Source organism: Vigna unguiculata, chromosome 1 (genome assembly GCF_037176805.1).
Source record: "Vigna unguiculata cultivar grain cowpea cultivar isolate G323 ecotype 2 chromosome 1, ASM3717680v1, whole genome shotgun sequence".
Taxonomy (NCBI): domain Eukaryota; kingdom Viridiplantae; phylum Streptophyta; class Magnoliopsida; order Fabales; family Fabaceae; genus Vigna; species Vigna unguiculata.
In genome coordinates this window covers 43,589,888-43,608,259 of record NC_140792.1, presented here as the reverse complement: position 1 = coordinate 43,608,259, position 18,372 = coordinate 43,589,888, and the positions used below count along the sequence as shown (strand labels likewise).

The following is an 18,372-nucleotide window of genomic DNA, read 5'->3' as shown; positions in this document are numbered from 1 at the left end:
TTGATATAAGTTTTTGAAAACTGATGTGTGTCTGGTTGGTGCGAAAAAAGAATGAGAATCAATGTCTTGTTTGTGTTCCACTAGGAGATGAGATCCATATAGGAAAGGGAGAGTGGATGTCCACGCCTGTGTGAGTGGGGAGAGCATTAGGTGTTGGGAGCATCCATTATGTCTATTGGGGGAAAAGGAGGGAAGAGAGACGAAGAAGCGATGATTATAAAATGGGGTTTTCTTAGGGCAGAGGAACCTAGGGGAGACCCAGGATGTTCCCTAAGATTCCCCAGAGCCGAAACACAACTCTCCACGTGGGGCCTTTTAAGATTTGAAGCTATTTAACGGAATTCTGATTTGCTAGGTGCCACAAGCTTACTGGAGTTATCTTATTCGCTAACCGAATGGGGTTTAAGGTCAAGTGGGTGGCAGAATTATGGCATTTTTTGGTGCGATCTGGTAAGCCTTCGCCGTTAGTGCATGACTCGAACAGTTAAAGAAAAGGACTGCATGGCGTTACGCGAGGGCAGCCTAGGTAGATAAGATTGAGTTAAGATCATTGCGAGTGACAGCCTTTTGTGTCCCACCCAGCCCAGTGGCTGAACTCCATAGCCAAACGCAGACATGACAAAACATAAACCACGTGGCTCCCATTAACGTTAAGGAATTAGCTGTTGCTGTTAACAAGTCAGTTTCAGGTCAAGTCTCAGTGATTTTTATGCCCAAGTTGAGCCAATTCATTAGTTATCCTGCTTGATCACGATCGTGAAGGAAGCCATAGTCAACATTGGGATGCAAAATTCACTGCACAACTGAAGAAAGTGATGCTATGACAACCCCTTTTTAATTTGTTTCTGTATATAAGCTATAAGGATAATTAAGGTTCTCTGGAACTGGAAAAAGCAATAAAAGCACAACTCACTCAAACATGTTGAATCAAACAATTAAACAGAATCCGTTAAATATGAAAAGGAGACTAGGATGAATAAATGGTATAGAGATTGAAGACAGAAACTCCATTAAACCGTATAGCAAAATCAAACTTTAGCAAAGAAGAGAATGGGATTACATTTCATTTTTAACCAATTTATCATGAGTGCCTTTAAAGTTTTTAGGATATTCAGTTTTGTTCAATGAATGATGGATCCAAACGTCCATGAATCCAGTAGACAAAATACATTGGACCATTGGCACAACATAACAAACAAAAGCCTCAGCTTTAACTACAGACTTCAAAGGAAATGTTAATAAACACAAAGCTGACAGACCCACTCTAACATACAGCAATCCAAAACTTCGGATGAAAAGGTAACTGAAGCTTTCATCTTGCTGCGGCTCTAGCACTCATTGATGAATGGTAATTGGTGCTTCTCTGCTTCCTGTAAGATGTATATACATCATCATACTGACTCACCTCGTTGGGATTAGCTGTGGCCCCCAGCCCTAACCTGCCCGAGCCACTGGATCCAGGTTTCCGTTCTACTGTCCCATCAACATAGGTCCCTGTCTCTGGATCAACCTGCAAGTTTGGAGGTGGAGGTATACAAGCACCTCCCTTTCGTACTGCTGGCTCCCTCTCAAATTCTCTATCATATTCATCATCTTCATCTCTTGAATCAGAATTCATAGGACCCTCAGAAGGATTTACCTCTCCAATTTCCTTAAAGAATTTTGACACTCTTTGAAGAATTTCTGATGGTGGCACAGTTGATGGCGGTATGATGGTTGGGATATCCAAAGGGCTCAATGGAGAATATGGAACCCCACTACCGATCTGCATCTTTCTAACCATTCCAGGAATGAGACCAGGTGGGAATAATGGATATGGTGGCAATTGTTCACCGGTGCTGGATGATTGAGGGGGCAATAAATGAACACCACCAGGTGCTTGGTTAGCAGGTTGAACAGAAGATGGAATAGCCATGGACCCAGGAAAGGCACTAGGAGGAGCAGCATTTGGAAGAAACTGCTGAGCTGCTAGGGGTACAGATAGTGACTGTGCTGGAGCTGCATGCTTATCAGTACGATCTTGATCTAAGACATTTGAACCAGAGCCTAACCTATCACCTTGCCATTGCTGAGCAGCATGGTTAGGTGTCTGCAAAACTCCTGCAACAGGGAGAGGAGAAGAAACTATAAATACTTCCCTAAATCAAATGATAAATATACTAGTAATAAATTTCTTGTTAGCGTCAACAAAATGTTAAGAGAACTAAGTTGTCTCAAGTTCATTGATGGCCCGTGTGAGTGAGCATTAATCACAACATCCTGCTAAGTCATTTATTAAAAACTAAATGAAAACATGCAAGAAAAAAAAAATAGCTTGCAATGTATATATAAATTTACAACACTTGGGACAACAGAAGTTACTGAAATCAACCCCTTCCCGCTCCTACAAGTCATTTGAGTGAAATTCCTTAAAACAAGAGGGGCATTGTTGTTGTTTTTATTCCCCACACCTCTAGGAAATGGTCTACCTCACGAGAGAGGATTTCACTGAATTCTGCAAGCCATGAAACATTCTGATTAAAAAAGAGAAGCTAACCTGCAACTGATTCTGCTGAAGCAGAAGATAAATCCTTTGAAGCCCCAGGAAAAGGACTTGTTTGAAGCCCACCAATCATCTCACCCTTAAGTAAAGATATAGTATCCTGATCGTATACCGTTTTAGAGGCCCAGAACTCCACCATTTGCTGCAATCTTTTCCTGTATTCCTCATTGCTCTGCGGGTTATGATAAATTCTTGCAAGCATGGAGCCTAAAACAGGTTTAAAGGCAAGAGCTTCACTGTCAAGGTCATTGCCATTTGTTCTCCGATTTAAGCTGTGAAGTCGTGATACAAAAGTCAATGATGATGAAAAGTAGAATCATAAACTCTAACATCAATGCCAAGAGGATTATCTAAGCAAGAGGGCAAACATCTAGGCGAGCCAAAAACATGCAAAAAAGTACAATTTGACGGCAAAAAATGCTCTATTTTTATATAATTAATCAATAGAAAAGTATAGAAACGGTTAACAAAACCCCGAGATAAGAATACACTCACATGTTGTCTTGAAAAGTGCATTCATAGAATGACTGCATATTCTTTTGCCTATTTTCATGAGATTTCAGATATTTTCCAAGAGAGTTGGAGGAAAATAACAAATTTGGAGAAAATGAAAATGTGAGTACGGATATTGTTAGGCAACAGTTGTAAGTCCTATTAAACATGATTTTTATTGCATTATCAGGAAATTAATACACCAATCAGACAAAAACTGATGGTGGTGAAAAATCTATACTAATAACCAAGCTTATTTTGACATAACAGAGAGGGAAAATACCATGTACGCACAATCCATTCTTTCTGATTATTAGAAGCACATTAGTAAGAGTTTATCAGATGATAGTCAACCAAATTATGTTTCTGAATGGGAAGGAGAAAAAAGAATAAGTAAGCTCAATGTTGAAATAATAAGTTATGCTACCTGTCAAAAAGGATGTCATTGGCAAGGTAAATTATGTGTAACTGTCTCTCGACATCATCCAATGCAAAGACCCTGTCTCTAAGAGCCTCTGCTAGGGATGGTGCAAATGGAGATCTCTGCATGAACCAAAGTTTCGCACCTTTGATGGATTCTTTTGTACCATTTAAATTGTTAAGAACGTTATTGAGCTCCATTGCGACATCAGGTGGAAGTGGCCCAGAGGGTCCTTTGAAAGACTTGGATGACTGATCATACTCAGGCCGCCCAGGGAGACCAAAAGATTGAGAATGCTGATGGTGGTGTTGTTGATCATAGAACTGTTGGAAAGGAGGTGGGCCTAGCATTGAAGGTGAAGACCCTATTCCTGCAGGATTCATTGGAGAGGCATTTAGAGGAGACGGATTCATCATTGGATTTGGAGGGGGGTGGATCATGGGCATGGAAGATGATGGGAAAGGTGGGTTGAATGGACCACCCGGTGGACGAGTTGATAACCAGAGCTTATAACGGTAGTAACCGTGGCCTTCCCCACCAAAGAGGAAACTATATGAAGGATTATCACGCTGCTTTTCACATATCATAGCTTCAAAATCGGGGCCGTTTTTCACTGCATACTCAACAAGCTTGTCTATTCGCTTGTGGAGATCCGGATCAGAAGGGGGGGCGACTGGGGGTGGGGCAGAATCATAAAAAGGAGATGGAACAAGAGAAGGAGGATAATGTGAAGGGAATGCAGGCGGTCCTTGGTGCTGCTGCTGAAGAAGGAGATGGGGCGGGGGAGGGGCATGAGGGTGTAATTGTGGAAGTGGTTGCTGCTGCTGCTGCAAGGCATGATGATACGGGAATTGTTGCATAGGAGGGTGTGCAGGACCTGGACCTGGGGGTATAAAAGGAGGACCGTGCATTGATGAAGGAAACTGCTGATGCTGAGGATGAAATCCAAACTGTTGTTGTTGTTGTTGCTGCTGCATATTAGCAGCTTGCCTCTGTTGCTGAGCATATGCCATAGCAGATGCAGCTGTATAATCATGACCCTGACGTTCCATAACCTCAACTGCACTTCAGAAGTATTATCTTAATTAATGTACCTACAACCAGAGAAAACTTTAAAACTCCTTCACCTTCGTTATCATATACAGGTGGTTACCATTGATCCTATTATATACTCTAAACCTGACATATGCATTACCGAACTTAAAAGAACTGCAACACTGGACATGAAATTAAATAATCATTTCTGAAAAACATAATTGGCTCGATAGGGTTCCTTTGCTTATATTCTAGTGATTAACAAGTTCAGCTGAAGTTTATTCCTTGAATTGAGCCAAACCAACGAACATAAAAAAATAAAAGATAGTCGAAACTCGAAGTATAAACGCTGTCAATTGTAAAACCTAGCCTAAAGCTTAAAGCCAAATCAAGGGATTTCAAATTCCAGGTTCAAATTAAGAACGCTAATAAGCAAACACAGAATATGTACCTGCAAGTAAGATGCTGAAAATGGCGCTGCAGAGTTTGGCAAAGGGGATCCCCAAGGGTGAACCCGCACCGTCGACAAAGCCAAGCTGGATTATACTCTGGGGCTCGCCGATGTTGAAGACACTAAACAAGAAGCCCGTTTCGTTTTTTCTTGTAGCCAATCAAAGCCCATTACAAAGTGTGGGTAAATAGAACCGATGATTGTTAAAAGTGGGTTTTATTTGCACCATTTTTTTTTTCTTCCTACATTCTATACGCATTTTTGTTTCAATTTTTTACTGAAATATTAAATACATCCTTCCTCAAATTAATTTTGAGCAAAATTAATTTATTAAAGTCTGAAAATAGGTAAAATCTCCGTGTATCTATAATTTTAAGAAATTATTTCTCTCGACTAATTTTTAGGGTTAAATATATTTTTCTTTCAGTAAAATTTAAAATTAATCTATTTTTAAAAATTTTAACTAAAATTTATTATTTATTTTATGTTTTAACATATTTTATGATAATATTTAAATTGTTTATATCGTTTAATATATTTTTGCTTTGATGTTAACTCAAAATAAAAATTACCAAATTTCAAAATATATTAAAAACTAAACATTAGTTATATTATTATATACAAAATATTAAAAAATATAGCATTATTTTATATTACTCACCACAAAAACACATGATGGGTAGAAATGTCATTGTGCGATTAACTGGGTCATATATGTGTTGGTGAGGTACAGAACCCTTCCTCTGGTCTCGTGAAAGTGTTAGCAAGCATTCCAAAACCCTAGCCACTTTCTTCACTCGTCTTCTATTTCAGGTGAGAACTCATCGTCTACAACTCATCCCTTTTCTCTAATTAGTTATTTCTTTTACGTATTTATCTCGCTTCGATAGCTTCCTGTTTGCGTGATTTGAAATTTCTTTATGAATTGCTTTTCTTTAATTTGAATTTCGAAATACGGTGAAGTGTATTGTTATCTGTTACTGCGTCTGCGACCTTGTTCCGGAATTATTCCCTTCTACGAGAGATGGAATTTGTGGTGCATTTCTTGTTCTTGATTTCCGTTGGATCGTATAGTTTTGACTGATTTTATACTTTTTTTAGGCAAGTTTGGGGCTCGTTTGGTAAATTAGAGTATAACCGAGTGATTTAACCAATGTTAAGTTGGATTTATTTATATACTTTTTGTCATTTGTTATATTCCTTAATCTTCTCCATTTGGGGAAGTTTGACATTCGGAAATCATTTACTGTTTAAAATCGTCAACTGTTTGGTTTGGTGGATCTTATGTTGAATTTAACATTCATTAAGCCCTCCTCCAACGAAAGAATCTGGTGTAGGTTAGAATTTGTGGAACAAAGCCTACATATATTTGGTGAAAAATTATTATTTATATTAGGTCTGGACCAGGTTTGCTTTTTTTTTCCCTCTATATGCGTGATGTTAAAATTTATTCTTTACCTAAACCCAGGGGGAGTTGTGTGTTGTTGTGTGAATATACTTTTGACATTTCATGTTAGTTTGGGTGAATTCAATTTTTATTTTCATTTAGGATTGTTATGGTTTATCTGTCATACGCGCATTGATACATGTGATACAATAAACCCAATTGTGTCCAGTTTCATCTCAAAAGCGTTGTTTTTGTATGAGCAGGATGGAGTCTCAGGTGAAGCATGCTCTTGTTGTTAAAGTTATGGGTCGTACTGGATCCAGAGGGCAGGTGACTCAGGTTAGAGTGAAGTTTTTGGATGATCAGAATCGTCACATCATGAGGAATGTGAAAGGACCTGTGAGAGAAGGAGACATTCTCACCCTACTCGAATCTGAGAGGGAAGCAAGAAGATTGCGCTAGATGTTTTACATCAAAACAGTGATTTTATTTTTGTGGTAGTTAGCGGACGTCAAAGGTTATGTCAGCCTATCTTTTTGTTTTGGATCTGTTTCCATTCAAATTATGGTCTGAATTTTGTTGTTTTAAATCTAAGTTTCAAGATTGAAGTATGGTTGTCTTAATATATGAATTATGGATTCTTATATGATTTGGCTTCCATTAATAGTTAGCTATTCCTACTGCATCATTTTCTGTTCTGTTCAAAAGTTTAGAATCTCTTAACTGCTTATCATTACAATCTGGAAAATGGTGGTGGTATTGTTGTGAACTTGTGACTGTTATTTTGATTTGTGTCTTATGAGCACTTTCGATAGAAATTCTTAATAAAACGTAGTCCGAACATTGTGACTTGATAGAGTAAGCTTTGTTCTGAGAACAATGATTTTGGATTTTAACTATCTGAAAAAAGGTTCATACTTGCCAGAATGTAGAGATCACTGTATGGTCAACTTTTAAAGAAGAATGTGGTATTGTTCTGAAACTCGTTGCCCTTTTACCTGCATTTATTGAAATCATTTGAAAATTGATTAATTGACCATTCTTCTGGTTTCTGAAGATGCAGTTGATCTTGGACGTTCTGGACAATGGTCTTTATTTAGTTTTCCGTTCTTAATACGTGTAGATTGAACTTTTTAAAATATTCTTTGGCTAGCAACAAATATTTCTGCAGATGAATTTTCCGGATCAACTACTCTGAAATAAAAAGAAAATTATTTCCGAAGCAACTCTACGGGAATGAACAAAAAATTCAAATCGACTCTTCCATGATCAAAAAAAATTGAATTAACTCTTTCGGAATTAATGAGGTGTGATTTTTCTTGAAAGTTCAATCCGGAGTTTCAGTTTTATAATTATAAATTATGCTATCTAAACACAATTTTATTTTTTCAGACTATAATTTAGAAGATTTGTTTAAAATTTCTTTTTTAGATTATATAGTGTAAAAGATTCATTAAAGATTTCTAGAAAGTTTAATATACAAAGTAGCATAAGAAAAATATTGTATTCTATTTCTCAATTATGGATGTCACAAGAATGTACCAGACTAAGGAAAAACAATTCTCCTTCCCTTCGACAACAAAAATTTAAAGTCGAAATCAATATCTTTTCACTCTTGTTGATTGATTCCCTTCACCAACAACTGATCATATGTTAGAAGTTGGTCTTTTATTATAGGAGGTTGCTTACTGTAACATTTACTTTGGAAGTTTATGCCAAACAACTGATATACAAAGGTATTACTTTTTGGGATACGAACCAAATATGAGCTTTTTGTCTCGAATAACTATAATAAACATTTCAGATTATTATTGCAATTCTAGCTGCAAGTGGCTGCTGTAATTTTATGACTACATAAGCCAAATTGTAGATTAATTTTGCTTCAGATTTATTTATTTATGATGCGGGGCAGTTTACCTTAGTTAAAAACTTCACCTACAAAAGTTAATACGTTTTTTCTTTCTTCTTCCCTCACATCTGAATGTATCATTTTTCTCAACCACATTTAATTATAACTCTGCCTATGGTCTTGTGGTCTAATAATTTACTTGTAATCAACGTAAAACTGGTCGATATAAACTTTCCCCGTTCACAGCAAACCAGTTCATATAATTCCAGCTTCTTTACACTATTCAAATAATATTACTTTTACATTTGATTATGATAAAAGCTTTTCAGATATACCACTTCATTTTATTTTCTCTTAAATCTAGGTAATGGCAGCAATCAACATGACTAAATAAAGAAAAAACACTTAAGTCCATTATTGTTTACCTCTTCACATCCATTATAAACAATCTATGTAATCAGTCATTTCAAATAATAAACTAGTTGAGTTCAGAAAAAATGTTATCCATGAATCAAGAAAGTGATGCTTTGAACCTCCCTCTCCCTTTTCCTCTTTATAGATTAAAAGAATAATGAATTTTACAATTAGGTGAAGGACAATTAGGGTTCTGTGGGACTGAAAAGAGCAAAGAGGAGGACAACTCACGCAAGAACTCTGAATCAGACGATTGTGCACGCTTGCTTTACTGTAAGTTCTAACGCTTAAAAACAATGAATTGAGTTGTACAAAAGGTTCTACTAACTAAAATACATGTTATACATCAAACTCCAACTATTGTGTTGTAAGTCCCATAAATAGCAAAAAATAATCCAGAAAATAATACAATGAAATCTAAGGCTTTACGCCAGAAGGGTAGAGAAGAACCAAGTAGCTTTAGGTGAAATGTGGCTGGTAAAACAAATGAGAGCATTGCACATAAGGTACTCCCCACAAATGAGGCAAATACACCAAATTCTGGCACGAATGAAGCTATCACTGCCAGTCCAACCACCACAATCGCTCGGCTGATGCATATGCAAATTTTTCCTGGTCCTGTTGAATCATTGTTGTTTCTGAGAATGATTTTGAGTTTCCCTTCCACAATCTCATTAATTGGGTGTAACATGATTGGAAGTGTGAATGCAAGCCCAACACACAATCCTACCTGGCATCATACAAAATGTTATATAAAATACAACACAAGATTTGAAGATAATAGAGCCATGGCTTGGCTTTTCATGCAATATGAAATGGTATTCTGCAAACTGTACTATGGTAGTAGACATGTCTAAGGACAAATTACAATATGGGATGTGTATGTGATTAAGGAATGATGATTTCATGTAAAATAGATTAACTGACACAAATTAAAAGTGATATTTATATTACATCATCATCAGATGATATCAAACACCTTCCAGCAACAGGGTTTCAAACAGGAAACAGGAACAATATTGATTAGCTAACAGCAAGAAAACAATTTAAGAGTAACTGAAGAGCTTGAAGTTTAGATCTTTTTACTACCTGCACTGAAAGAGATGACCAATTCCTTGGGAGATTGAGGGTCACAATGTCTCTGGTTTCTTCACCAAAAGCCATGTAACCACAAAACCCAAAAAGAATGTACACAAGAGTTATCCCACCAAATGTCTGAGCAAGCAAAATTGGGAACTTACGTCTATCCTGCATAGAATTCTCTAGGGCCAGTGTCATTCCAAACCCCTCAAAACAAAACACTGCCATGCCTGCTGCAAAGGGCAATCCCCCAATGTTGGATGTGATTGCTGTCCTTTCTCCAAATGAAAACCCCTCCCCAAAGGTCCTTTGCACATCCTCCTTCACCACAATTCCCATAGCCAAGACATTGCACACGTCAGCAAAAATGCTGAAAGGAGCCAAAGCAGATAAGCTCCCTATCCAAGACAATCCAATCTCAACAGGTACCAGCATAAATATGTAGGAGGCCATTGATAGGTTTTGGCTTTCAAATACAGAATGAAGGTTTTGTCCAATAAACACAAAATAAGCAATAGATCCAGCACATTGTGCTACCACAATTATAACTTCTGTCACAAACCGACCTAGGGTTCCAAAAGACCTATAACCCAAGTCTCCATATGTGTTTGATTCTCCTAGTGGCTCTTCGGACGCCAATTTGTCTCTGCAATTAACCTGTGCCCAAGAATAAAAACAAAACCTTAAAAAGACAGGAACAACAATCATAAAATAAAACATGTACCAAGTAACTTTAGTTCACGCCCATTTTTTCCTTTTCCAGTGGGGAAGTCAATGGCACAGTGCATCCCACACTAAACAAAAAAAAGTATAAAAGGGATAATTAAAGGTATCCCATTTATGTACGGCAAAAACAGCAATAGTCAATGCCAAATTGCAATTATTCATACCCAAAACCAAGAAGAAAGAAAAAATCGAAAATTTAGATTTTACACTGCCATTTAACTCGTCTTATCAGCAGAAATGATTCAAAAGGTGAAACATACGTAACTGTTAGATGAGGATAAAGTACTGTGCTCTAACATATTAAAGTAAAGGAAAAAGAAAGATTTTTGTGCAACGATTGAATCACCCACAAGAAGGAGCATGCAATAGTAAGTGGATAAGCCGACGACAGCAACCCCAAGCGATCCAGCGACCCACCCAGCGATCCGAAAGGCAAAGGGCAATCCAAGAACTCCAGTTCCGACAACGGTGACTATGATGTTTCCCAAAGTTTGAAGCTTGGAAGCCCTCTTTGAAGGCACAGGCTCCAGCAGAGGAGAAGCCATGTTTTTTTTGTCCCCCTCCATGTTTCTTCTCCGCACGCGATCTACCCCGAGTCTTAACGAGTGACTGAAAACGAGTCCACCATGCAGGACACGTGTCGCTCCTGTCAGAGACAATATGACAGGAGAACGGAAAATCCAAAAGGACTATTAGGAATCGATGTTGTTGGTGATGACGGGTGTGGATCTATAAATAATGAATATTTGACCATTGACAGTGTTACCCTACGTTGTCACTTTCAATTTAATGGGTCGACAACACAGAAAACACCCAATTCATCGTTAAGCAGTGGTAATGAGTTCTGTTCTTACGAAACCTTGCTGTTTGCTAGAGCATGAAACGAGTATCTAAGTTTAAATTTTTCGGCTCAATCCAAGTTTATTATTAGCTCTTGCGTTATCATGTTGTTAAGGATAATAATATAGAAACCAAAAACATGGATTATCTATTATAATTGGCGTAGATAAATATTTAAAGTAATTGAAGAAAAGCCTATGTTAAAACAATTCAGTTAAATTTGTTATATTCACAAATAAAATCAAATAATATGTTTATGAATAAACTAATATTATTTAGAAAAATGGGAGTAGAGATCAGATGATAGTGATTTTTTTGTCGGGTTGAACTTTAGATGACCTAATGAGATTTGTTTAAGGGATCCACATGGATTGTTGAACCAAATACAAATTCCATTTTTTTTTCTGAGTTTTCTTTTTTCATATTGTTGTTTGTTAAACATTAAAAATATTATACTGTTTTAATATCTTAAAGATAATTTTAATATATTTAAAATTTTAAAATTAATAATTATCGAAGACATAATAAAAAAACATGAAAGAAATATTAATAAAAAATCCAAACTCACCGAATACATTTATGTTGAATTTAATTAAATAAAAAAACTCTCATTAAAAATTATATATAAACTTTATGAACAAGTACCATTATCATCGTGGGAACCCACCATATATGTCAATGATTAATAGTCACTGTTACGAACACCAACTCTATTTATATTACTTTTTAATGAAAGAAATATTATTTGTTTACTAGTGTGTATGAATTCACACATGTTAAGTGAATTAGTTAACTATAACAAGATCTACAAATTTTCTAATATTTTCTCTAAAATATTTTTATTTGTAAAATACAAATAATACGATTAAATATTAAGTATCAATTAAAGTCAGAATATTCTGAGAAAACATATCAATAAATAAAATAAATAGTTAAATTTTAAAATCATGTCGAATCTTATTGTGAACACTGTCACCCCATTTATGTCATTGAATAAAATTTGTGTTAGAAGGGTAAAAAGGGTAAACACTTGCATTGAATTTTATTGCTTTTAAAAGTATGCAAACTGGCTTTAAGCAATCGAAATTATAAAAGCTAAAACTACTTAATTGATAAAATATAAGAATTAGTTCAGCCTGTAAACTATTTATTAAAATATTAATTGTATAACACATTCTAAATATGCAAGCATTAACTATGTAATCAAAGTATTTAGGTAATACAGACACATATTAGAAAATTTTATTTTTTTTTCTATTATCTTATCATCTATTTGAATGACATGTCCTTTTGAATTAAAGCCATATCCAATTTACTAAATATGAGTCGTTATAATTATAAGCAAATTAACCGTTGAAAATGCTATTAGTATAATTGCTCATGCTGTTAATTTGTCGAAAAAATTTAGTATAGTATTTAATATTGTTGATATTTTTAGAATTTTTTAAAATATAAGAGATATGTGGAAGGAATTTGCTGTTTTATTTTATTTATGTTTTATTTTATTTATCTACAGTATATTAAAGAATGTGATAAAATGTTAAATATTTATAAGATTTCCATCTTAAATCTAAATAATAACTAAATATGTTTTATCTTTCTATAACAAATATTTATAAAATTCAAAGATTTAAAAAAAAATTAAATAAAAAAATATTAAGTAAACATTATTGACAAATATTATTAAAATATTTTAAAAGGATAGTAACAGTGTCAAAGTATGTTAATGTGGTTAATTAACTATAGATTGAATTAAAAATGAGTGATGAGATAAATACTTTATAATTTAGTTTAACTCACCACGGATATGATAGGTTAAGGTTTTATTTATTTAAAATTATTTTATTTTTCTAATTTATTTTATATGTTTATTTAGTGGGTTGAATCAATTTATTTTTCACAAGATAATGTAATTAATAAGATAGTGTAATTAAAGCGTCTACTTATCTCATCGAATATTATTATAAATATAATAGTTAAAAAATATAATATTTACCCGTAAATGAATAAATTAAACGTTTAAATTATTTAAATATCATTAAAAAAATTAATAATGTAAAAAATGAAGTTGTCACCAACCTAATTAAAAATGATAAGTAATTATAATAAAAAACATATAAAAGTTAATAAAAAGATATAAAAGATAAGTTTTAATACTCTACATATAAGTTTAATGTAACTAATGTCACCAACGAAAACCTAAAGAGTTGTAATTTAATTTAATTTACAAACAGATTATGATAATTCCTGCAGCTAATGAATGATATGATACATGGTGGCGACTTAATGCGCCATAAGAACATATTGAAGAATTTCTCATCTGATGTATATTTTTTGTAATGAGTACCATGTAATGTTATTTAGTCTGGTGTATGTTTGAAATTCTACTTAATTTTTGTTTATTTAAATGTGTCTCTTTAATTAATTATTATATTTTATATAATTAATAATAAATTAATGTATTGTGATATAAAAGGTTACATATTTATTTTATTTAATATGTTATTCATAAATTTGATTAGCATGGTGTTTAATTTGCCAATAAAAAATACTATTTAATTTAATTTTTAAATACCTTTATAAGACATCACTTGGACAATTCTTTCTTTGTTTTGCGAAGGTTATTTAGACAAATGACTTTCACGTGTTAAGGTGTTTTTTTATTGAGTGGCATCTTACAGCTAGCTTGGACAATTATATATATATATATATATATATATATATATATATATATATATATAATACACTTGGTATGTCAGTCTATATTTTTGTACTATGTATAAAACGCAACACGATACATTATTTTATTTAATATGTAATATTTTAATAATAATTGATTTTAAAAAGATGCAATATTCAATATAAATATATATTATAAGTATCATACATGCAAAAACTTACATTGTTTTTTCTTTGACATAGTTTTTCAATTTGATTCTCATAAAACAAAATTGGTAGTAACTTAATCAAGCTTCAAATAAAGAAAAACAACAAATAGTAGAATGTGTTAAATTATTACTATTAATGCACTTGAAAATTCGATGCATGCATCATGGCAACAACCATTTTTCTTTTCCTCAAGCATTAACTTCTAAAAATTTATTACTCAATTTATTTTTCAATAGAAGATGTGTTTGGAGAAATCAATACCATTTATTTGATATACTTATATATGGAGAAACCAAATTAAATCCAATATTTTAATCAGCACAATAACTAATTCAACTTACACACTTCGTAGTTAGTTATTTGAAGGTTTCTATTATCTAATTACTTCATCAAGATAACAATCATATACTTGTAATGCCCGTAATATTTTGTTAACTAATTATAAAGTATTTTAATTTCACACGTAACACGTGGTCGACAAGAAAGGAATCCCACACTCAAAGAAATTGATTTTAAAGTATGAATATGAAAGAAGCATTTTCTTGAAATTATTTAAAAAAAACAATAATAACAAATGGAATAAATAAACTACAAAAAATAAAGATAAAATGACAAAATAAATAATTTTCTTTCATTTCTTTTCAAACGATAAGATAATATCATCATTATTAATAATACTAAAGCGATTGGTACTTCTATTTTATTCTTCTTGTCATTTCAAAATCATCCATTTAGCCTCTCGAATATTATTTTATCTTTTTTTTTAGTTTATGAAGTAATAAAAAAATTATACAGTCATTTTTAAATATAAATTTAGTCTTAAAGTTGTTATATATATTACTAAGACCAATTTCATAGATTTTTCAATACTTAAAAACTATTATTATATTTTTTTTATGACTTACAGTAGTTTGTTTTAGAAATCATTTATGCAAAAATACTTAGGAAGAAAATAAGTGTTTGTAGACTTTAACCAAATAATGTGTGAAGAAGAATGCAAGAAGTAGGTTAGAGTTGAATTTGTCTCATTCAACACCATAAATGAATGGGACATATGCCCCATCATTGCCAAAAACCAAATTGTGTCACGTAAATGAAATAATAATTGCATAAGGCACTATTAAATAGCTTCATCTAATTATCTCCATGTAGTATGAAAATCAATAAAATTAATTATAAAAATTGTACTTAATATTACTAAGAACAAAACCTAATCGATCGAGGTAATGGTTAATTCTGAGTTCACAATGAGTTCCATCATATATAAAAACCAATTGAGCAAATAATATTACAATATTCATTCAATCAAACAATTTCAACATTTTAAGCAATGGTGATTCATTCAATCACCAATTGACAACATAACTAATCTCAAGTGGCCTTTAGTTCTTTTTGTTTTTTAATTATGAAAACATTACTTTAAAAATGACAATAGTTTTAAATTGTAAATATTACGAACAGTATCTTATAAAATTACATTTTGTATATAAAAAAGTAAATACAGTTTAATACTTTTAATAAAGCTCTAATTTATGTTATTTGTGTTTCTCAGTACCATCAATTTATACAAAAAAAAATCAAATTAATTTTCTATATTTTAAGAATTTTAATATATATTTTGCATCAATTATCAATAAACAATCTTTAATATATGCTAATGTCCTGTTTAATTTCCATGACATGAATCATTAACTCTCATAATTAATTAAAATGATAAAAAATACAAAAAAAAAAACTCAAAATCGTAATGATCCCTGAAGATCATATCAATGTATAAACTATACATGTGAGATATGAATAAACTATATTAAATGTTGCTAATAAGGATGGACAAAAAATTCAATTTTTATGATCTAATCCATTTTTTATATGATACAATTTATTTAATATTTATTCTATTAAAAATTCAATCCATTTAAAATTCATTTTATTGGATATGGATATCAATCTAATCTACATTTTATATATTTTATGGATTAGATATCTATTCTCGAAATCTAGATTTTCAAAATGGATAATTCAAAATATCCAATCCAAAATTTCACTTTATATTTTTTGTTAGATTAGGCTAAAGGTTGAGTTGAGATGGACTAGCCCAAATTTAATTGTATTTGATTGAGTTGGCGTGACCCTGTACAAAATTTGGCCGAATTAGGCCAAATTCTGTCAAGTCGGTCCTGATCGAGATTTGACTCAATTGGTCCTGGACAAAATTTGGAAGTATTCAGCTAAATCTGTCAAATTCTTTGGTGTCAGCCCTATGGACACAAATTTGGATCCACATCCATTATTTGAATCCAAAATGGATGTGGATTAAATTTTCGATAGGGCTTACATCATAGAATTTGACAGATTTTTTGTCGAGGCTAACAAGGCCAAATTTCAACATGGGATAAACTTGTATGACTTTCAAACAAATTTCAGTCGGGGATGACGTGACCAAATTTGGGCTAAGGTCGACTTGACAAAATTTCAGGCGAGATTGACTTGACTGGATTCGACTGAATTTTGGCCAGGGTCAATTTTGCCTAATACGACCAAATTTTGGCCAGAGCCGACTTGGCCAATTATGACCACATTTGGGTTAGGGCCTGATCAGTCAAATTTCCATCAGGGTTGACTCCACTAAATTCGTCGGTCGGGATCGACTCGACTGAATATGGCCAATTTTCGATCACGACCAACTAAGTTGAATATAGTCAAATTTCGTTTGGGACTTAGTCGATCGAATACAGTTAAATTTGGGCAAGTGCCGACTTGACCAAATTTTGGTCATGACCAACTTGACTGAATTTGGCCAAATTTAGGTTAGGACCGACTCACCTAAATATGACCAAATTTTGGTCGCGATCGACTCTACCAAATATGACCAAATTCAGGCCAGGACCAACTCGGTCAAATTTGGGTCGAGGCCAACACGACCGAATTTTGACTGGAGCCGACTTGACTGAATTCGGCCAAATTTCGGTCGTGGCCGATTCAGTTGAATACGGCCAAATTTTGATCGTGACCGACTCATTTGAATACGGCCAAATTTCACCCTAGGTCGTCTCAGCCAAATATGACCAAATTTGGGTCAGGGCCGACTCAACCAAATCTCAATCGAGGCCAACTCGATTGAATTCGACCAAATTTTGACTGGGGCCAACTAGGCTGAATACAGCCAAATTTTGGTCGCAGTTGTCTCGGTCGAATACGGTCAAATTATGTCTAGGTCGACTCAGCCCAATGCAGTCAAATTTGGGTCGGGGTGAACTCAACCGAGTACTTTCAAAATTTGTCCAGGACCAGCTGGGCCAAATTTTGATCGAGACCGACTTGACAAAATTCGTCCAAATTTTGTATAGGGTCACGCCAACTCAATCAAATACGACTAAATTTGGATTAGTCGGTCTCAACTTTTAGCCTAACCTAACAAAAAATATAAACTGAAAATTTGGATTGGATATTTTGGATTATCCCATTTGAAAATCTAGATTTAGAGAATGGATATCCAATTCATAAAATATATATCAGATTGATATTCATATCCAATAAAATGGATTTTAAATGGATTGAATTTTTAATAAAATAGATATTAAATGGATTAGATCATAGAAAAAATAGATTGGATAATAAAAAATAGATTTTTTGCTCATCCTTGATTAGAATTTTGTGACACATCTCTTCGCATATTGAATGTCAGAACATAAAACCAATAAAAAAATATTGTCTGCCAACATCTAAACACTTTTCTAAAATCATCTATGTAATGATAGCAGACATCTGCAAAAGCTTCAAATTACTATTGTTGCATCAGGTTAGCTTTCTTATTTTCGATAATATAATGTCTTTTCTCTTCCTTCTTTCGATCAATAAGAAACTATTATCTAAAGAAGAATAAACAGCAAAGAAGAACCTTAGCTATATTGTAACGAGTAAACCAAAACACCATTATTTTATGAAAAAATCAAGTATTTCAGTGCAATAATGTGAGACGTGCGACGTGGGACGTGAGACGTGCTACGTGAGACGTGGGACGTGGACGTGATACGTGAGACGTGAAACGTGGGGCGTAAGACGTGAGACATAGGATGTGGGACCTGAGACGTGGGACGTGGGACGTAAAACGTGAGACGTGAGACATGAGACATGAGACGTGAGACATGAGACATGAGACATGAGACATGAGACGTGAGACATGAGACGTGAGACGTGGGACGTGGGACATGGGACATGGGATGTGGGACATGAGACGTGCGATGTG

General features: G+C 33.6%; 2 protein-coding genes and 1 pseudogene across 3 annotated transcripts; 1 reads left to right on the top strand and 2 right to left on the bottom strand.

Moving 5' to 3' along the window:
- Positions 1-1,034: 1,034 nt before the first annotated feature.
- On the bottom strand, positions 1,035-5,129 carry LOC114185149 (SWAP (Suppressor-of-White-APricot)/surp RNA-binding domain-containing protein). Of its 2 annotated transcripts, none has more exons than XM_028072704.2 (4): positions 4,942-5,129; positions 3,462-4,549; positions 2,537-2,814; positions 1,035-2,100 (listed from the first exon to the last, which is right to left on the bottom strand). In XM_028072704.2, exons 2-4 carry the CDS (start codon positions 4,505-4,507, stop codon positions 1,313-1,315), a joined length of 2,112 nt encoding a protein of 703 aa, XP_027928505.1. In that variant the 5' UTR covers positions 4,508-4,549; positions 4,942-5,129; the 3' UTR covers positions 1,035-1,312. The 2 variants fall into 2 exon arrangements, with proteins under 2 accessions (XP_027928505.1, XP_027928513.1); XM_028072712.2 differs by having other exon boundaries at positions 3,462-4,515; positions 4,942-5,115.
- A 1,462-nt stretch (positions 5,130-6,591) lies between these two features.
- LOC114176455 (small ribosomal subunit protein eS28 pseudogene) lies at positions 6,592-7,016 on the top strand (annotated as a pseudogene).
- Positions 7,017-8,832: 1,816 nt separating this feature from the next.
- On the bottom strand, positions 8,833-11,294 carry ANT1 (aromatic and neutral transporter 1). The gene is made up of 3 exons (XM_028085491.2): positions 10,748-11,294; positions 9,681-10,328; positions 8,833-9,321 (listed from the first exon to the last, which is right to left on the bottom strand). The coding sequence occupies exons 1-3, from the start codon at positions 10,961-10,963 to the stop codon at positions 8,938-8,940; spliced, it is 1,248 nt and encodes a 415-aa protein (XP_027941292.1). The 5' UTR covers positions 10,964-11,294; the 3' UTR covers positions 8,833-8,937.
- Positions 11,295-18,372: the final 7,078 nt, after the last annotated feature.

Excerpts from the sequence above, each read along its gene's own strand:
- LOC114185149 (XM_028072704.2), bottom strand. The coding sequence starts at position 4,507 with ATGGAACGTCAGGGTCATGATTATACAGCTGCATCTGCTATGGCATAT. Across the intron at positions 2,815-3,461 it reads AATGACATCCTTTTTGACAG|CTTAAATCGGAGAACAAATG; the intron begins GTAGCATAACTT and ends ACGACTTCACAG. Across the intron at positions 2,101-2,536 it reads TTCAGCAGAATCAGTTGCAG|GAGTTTTGCAGACACCTAAC; the intron begins GTTAGCTTCTCT and ends TCCCTGTTGCAG.
- ANT1 (XM_028085491.2), bottom strand. The coding sequence starts at position 10,963 with ATGGAGGGGGACAAAAAAAACATGGCTTCTCCTCTGCTGGAGCCTGTG. Across the intron at positions 10,329-10,747 it reads ACTATTGCATGCTCCTTCTT|GTTAATTGCAGAGACAAATT; the intron begins GTGGGTGATTCA and ends TCTTGGGCACAG. Across the intron at positions 9,322-9,680 it reads GGTCATCTCTTTCAGTGCAG|GTAGGATTGTGTGTTGGGCT; the intron begins GTAGTAAAAAGA and ends GTATGATGCCAG.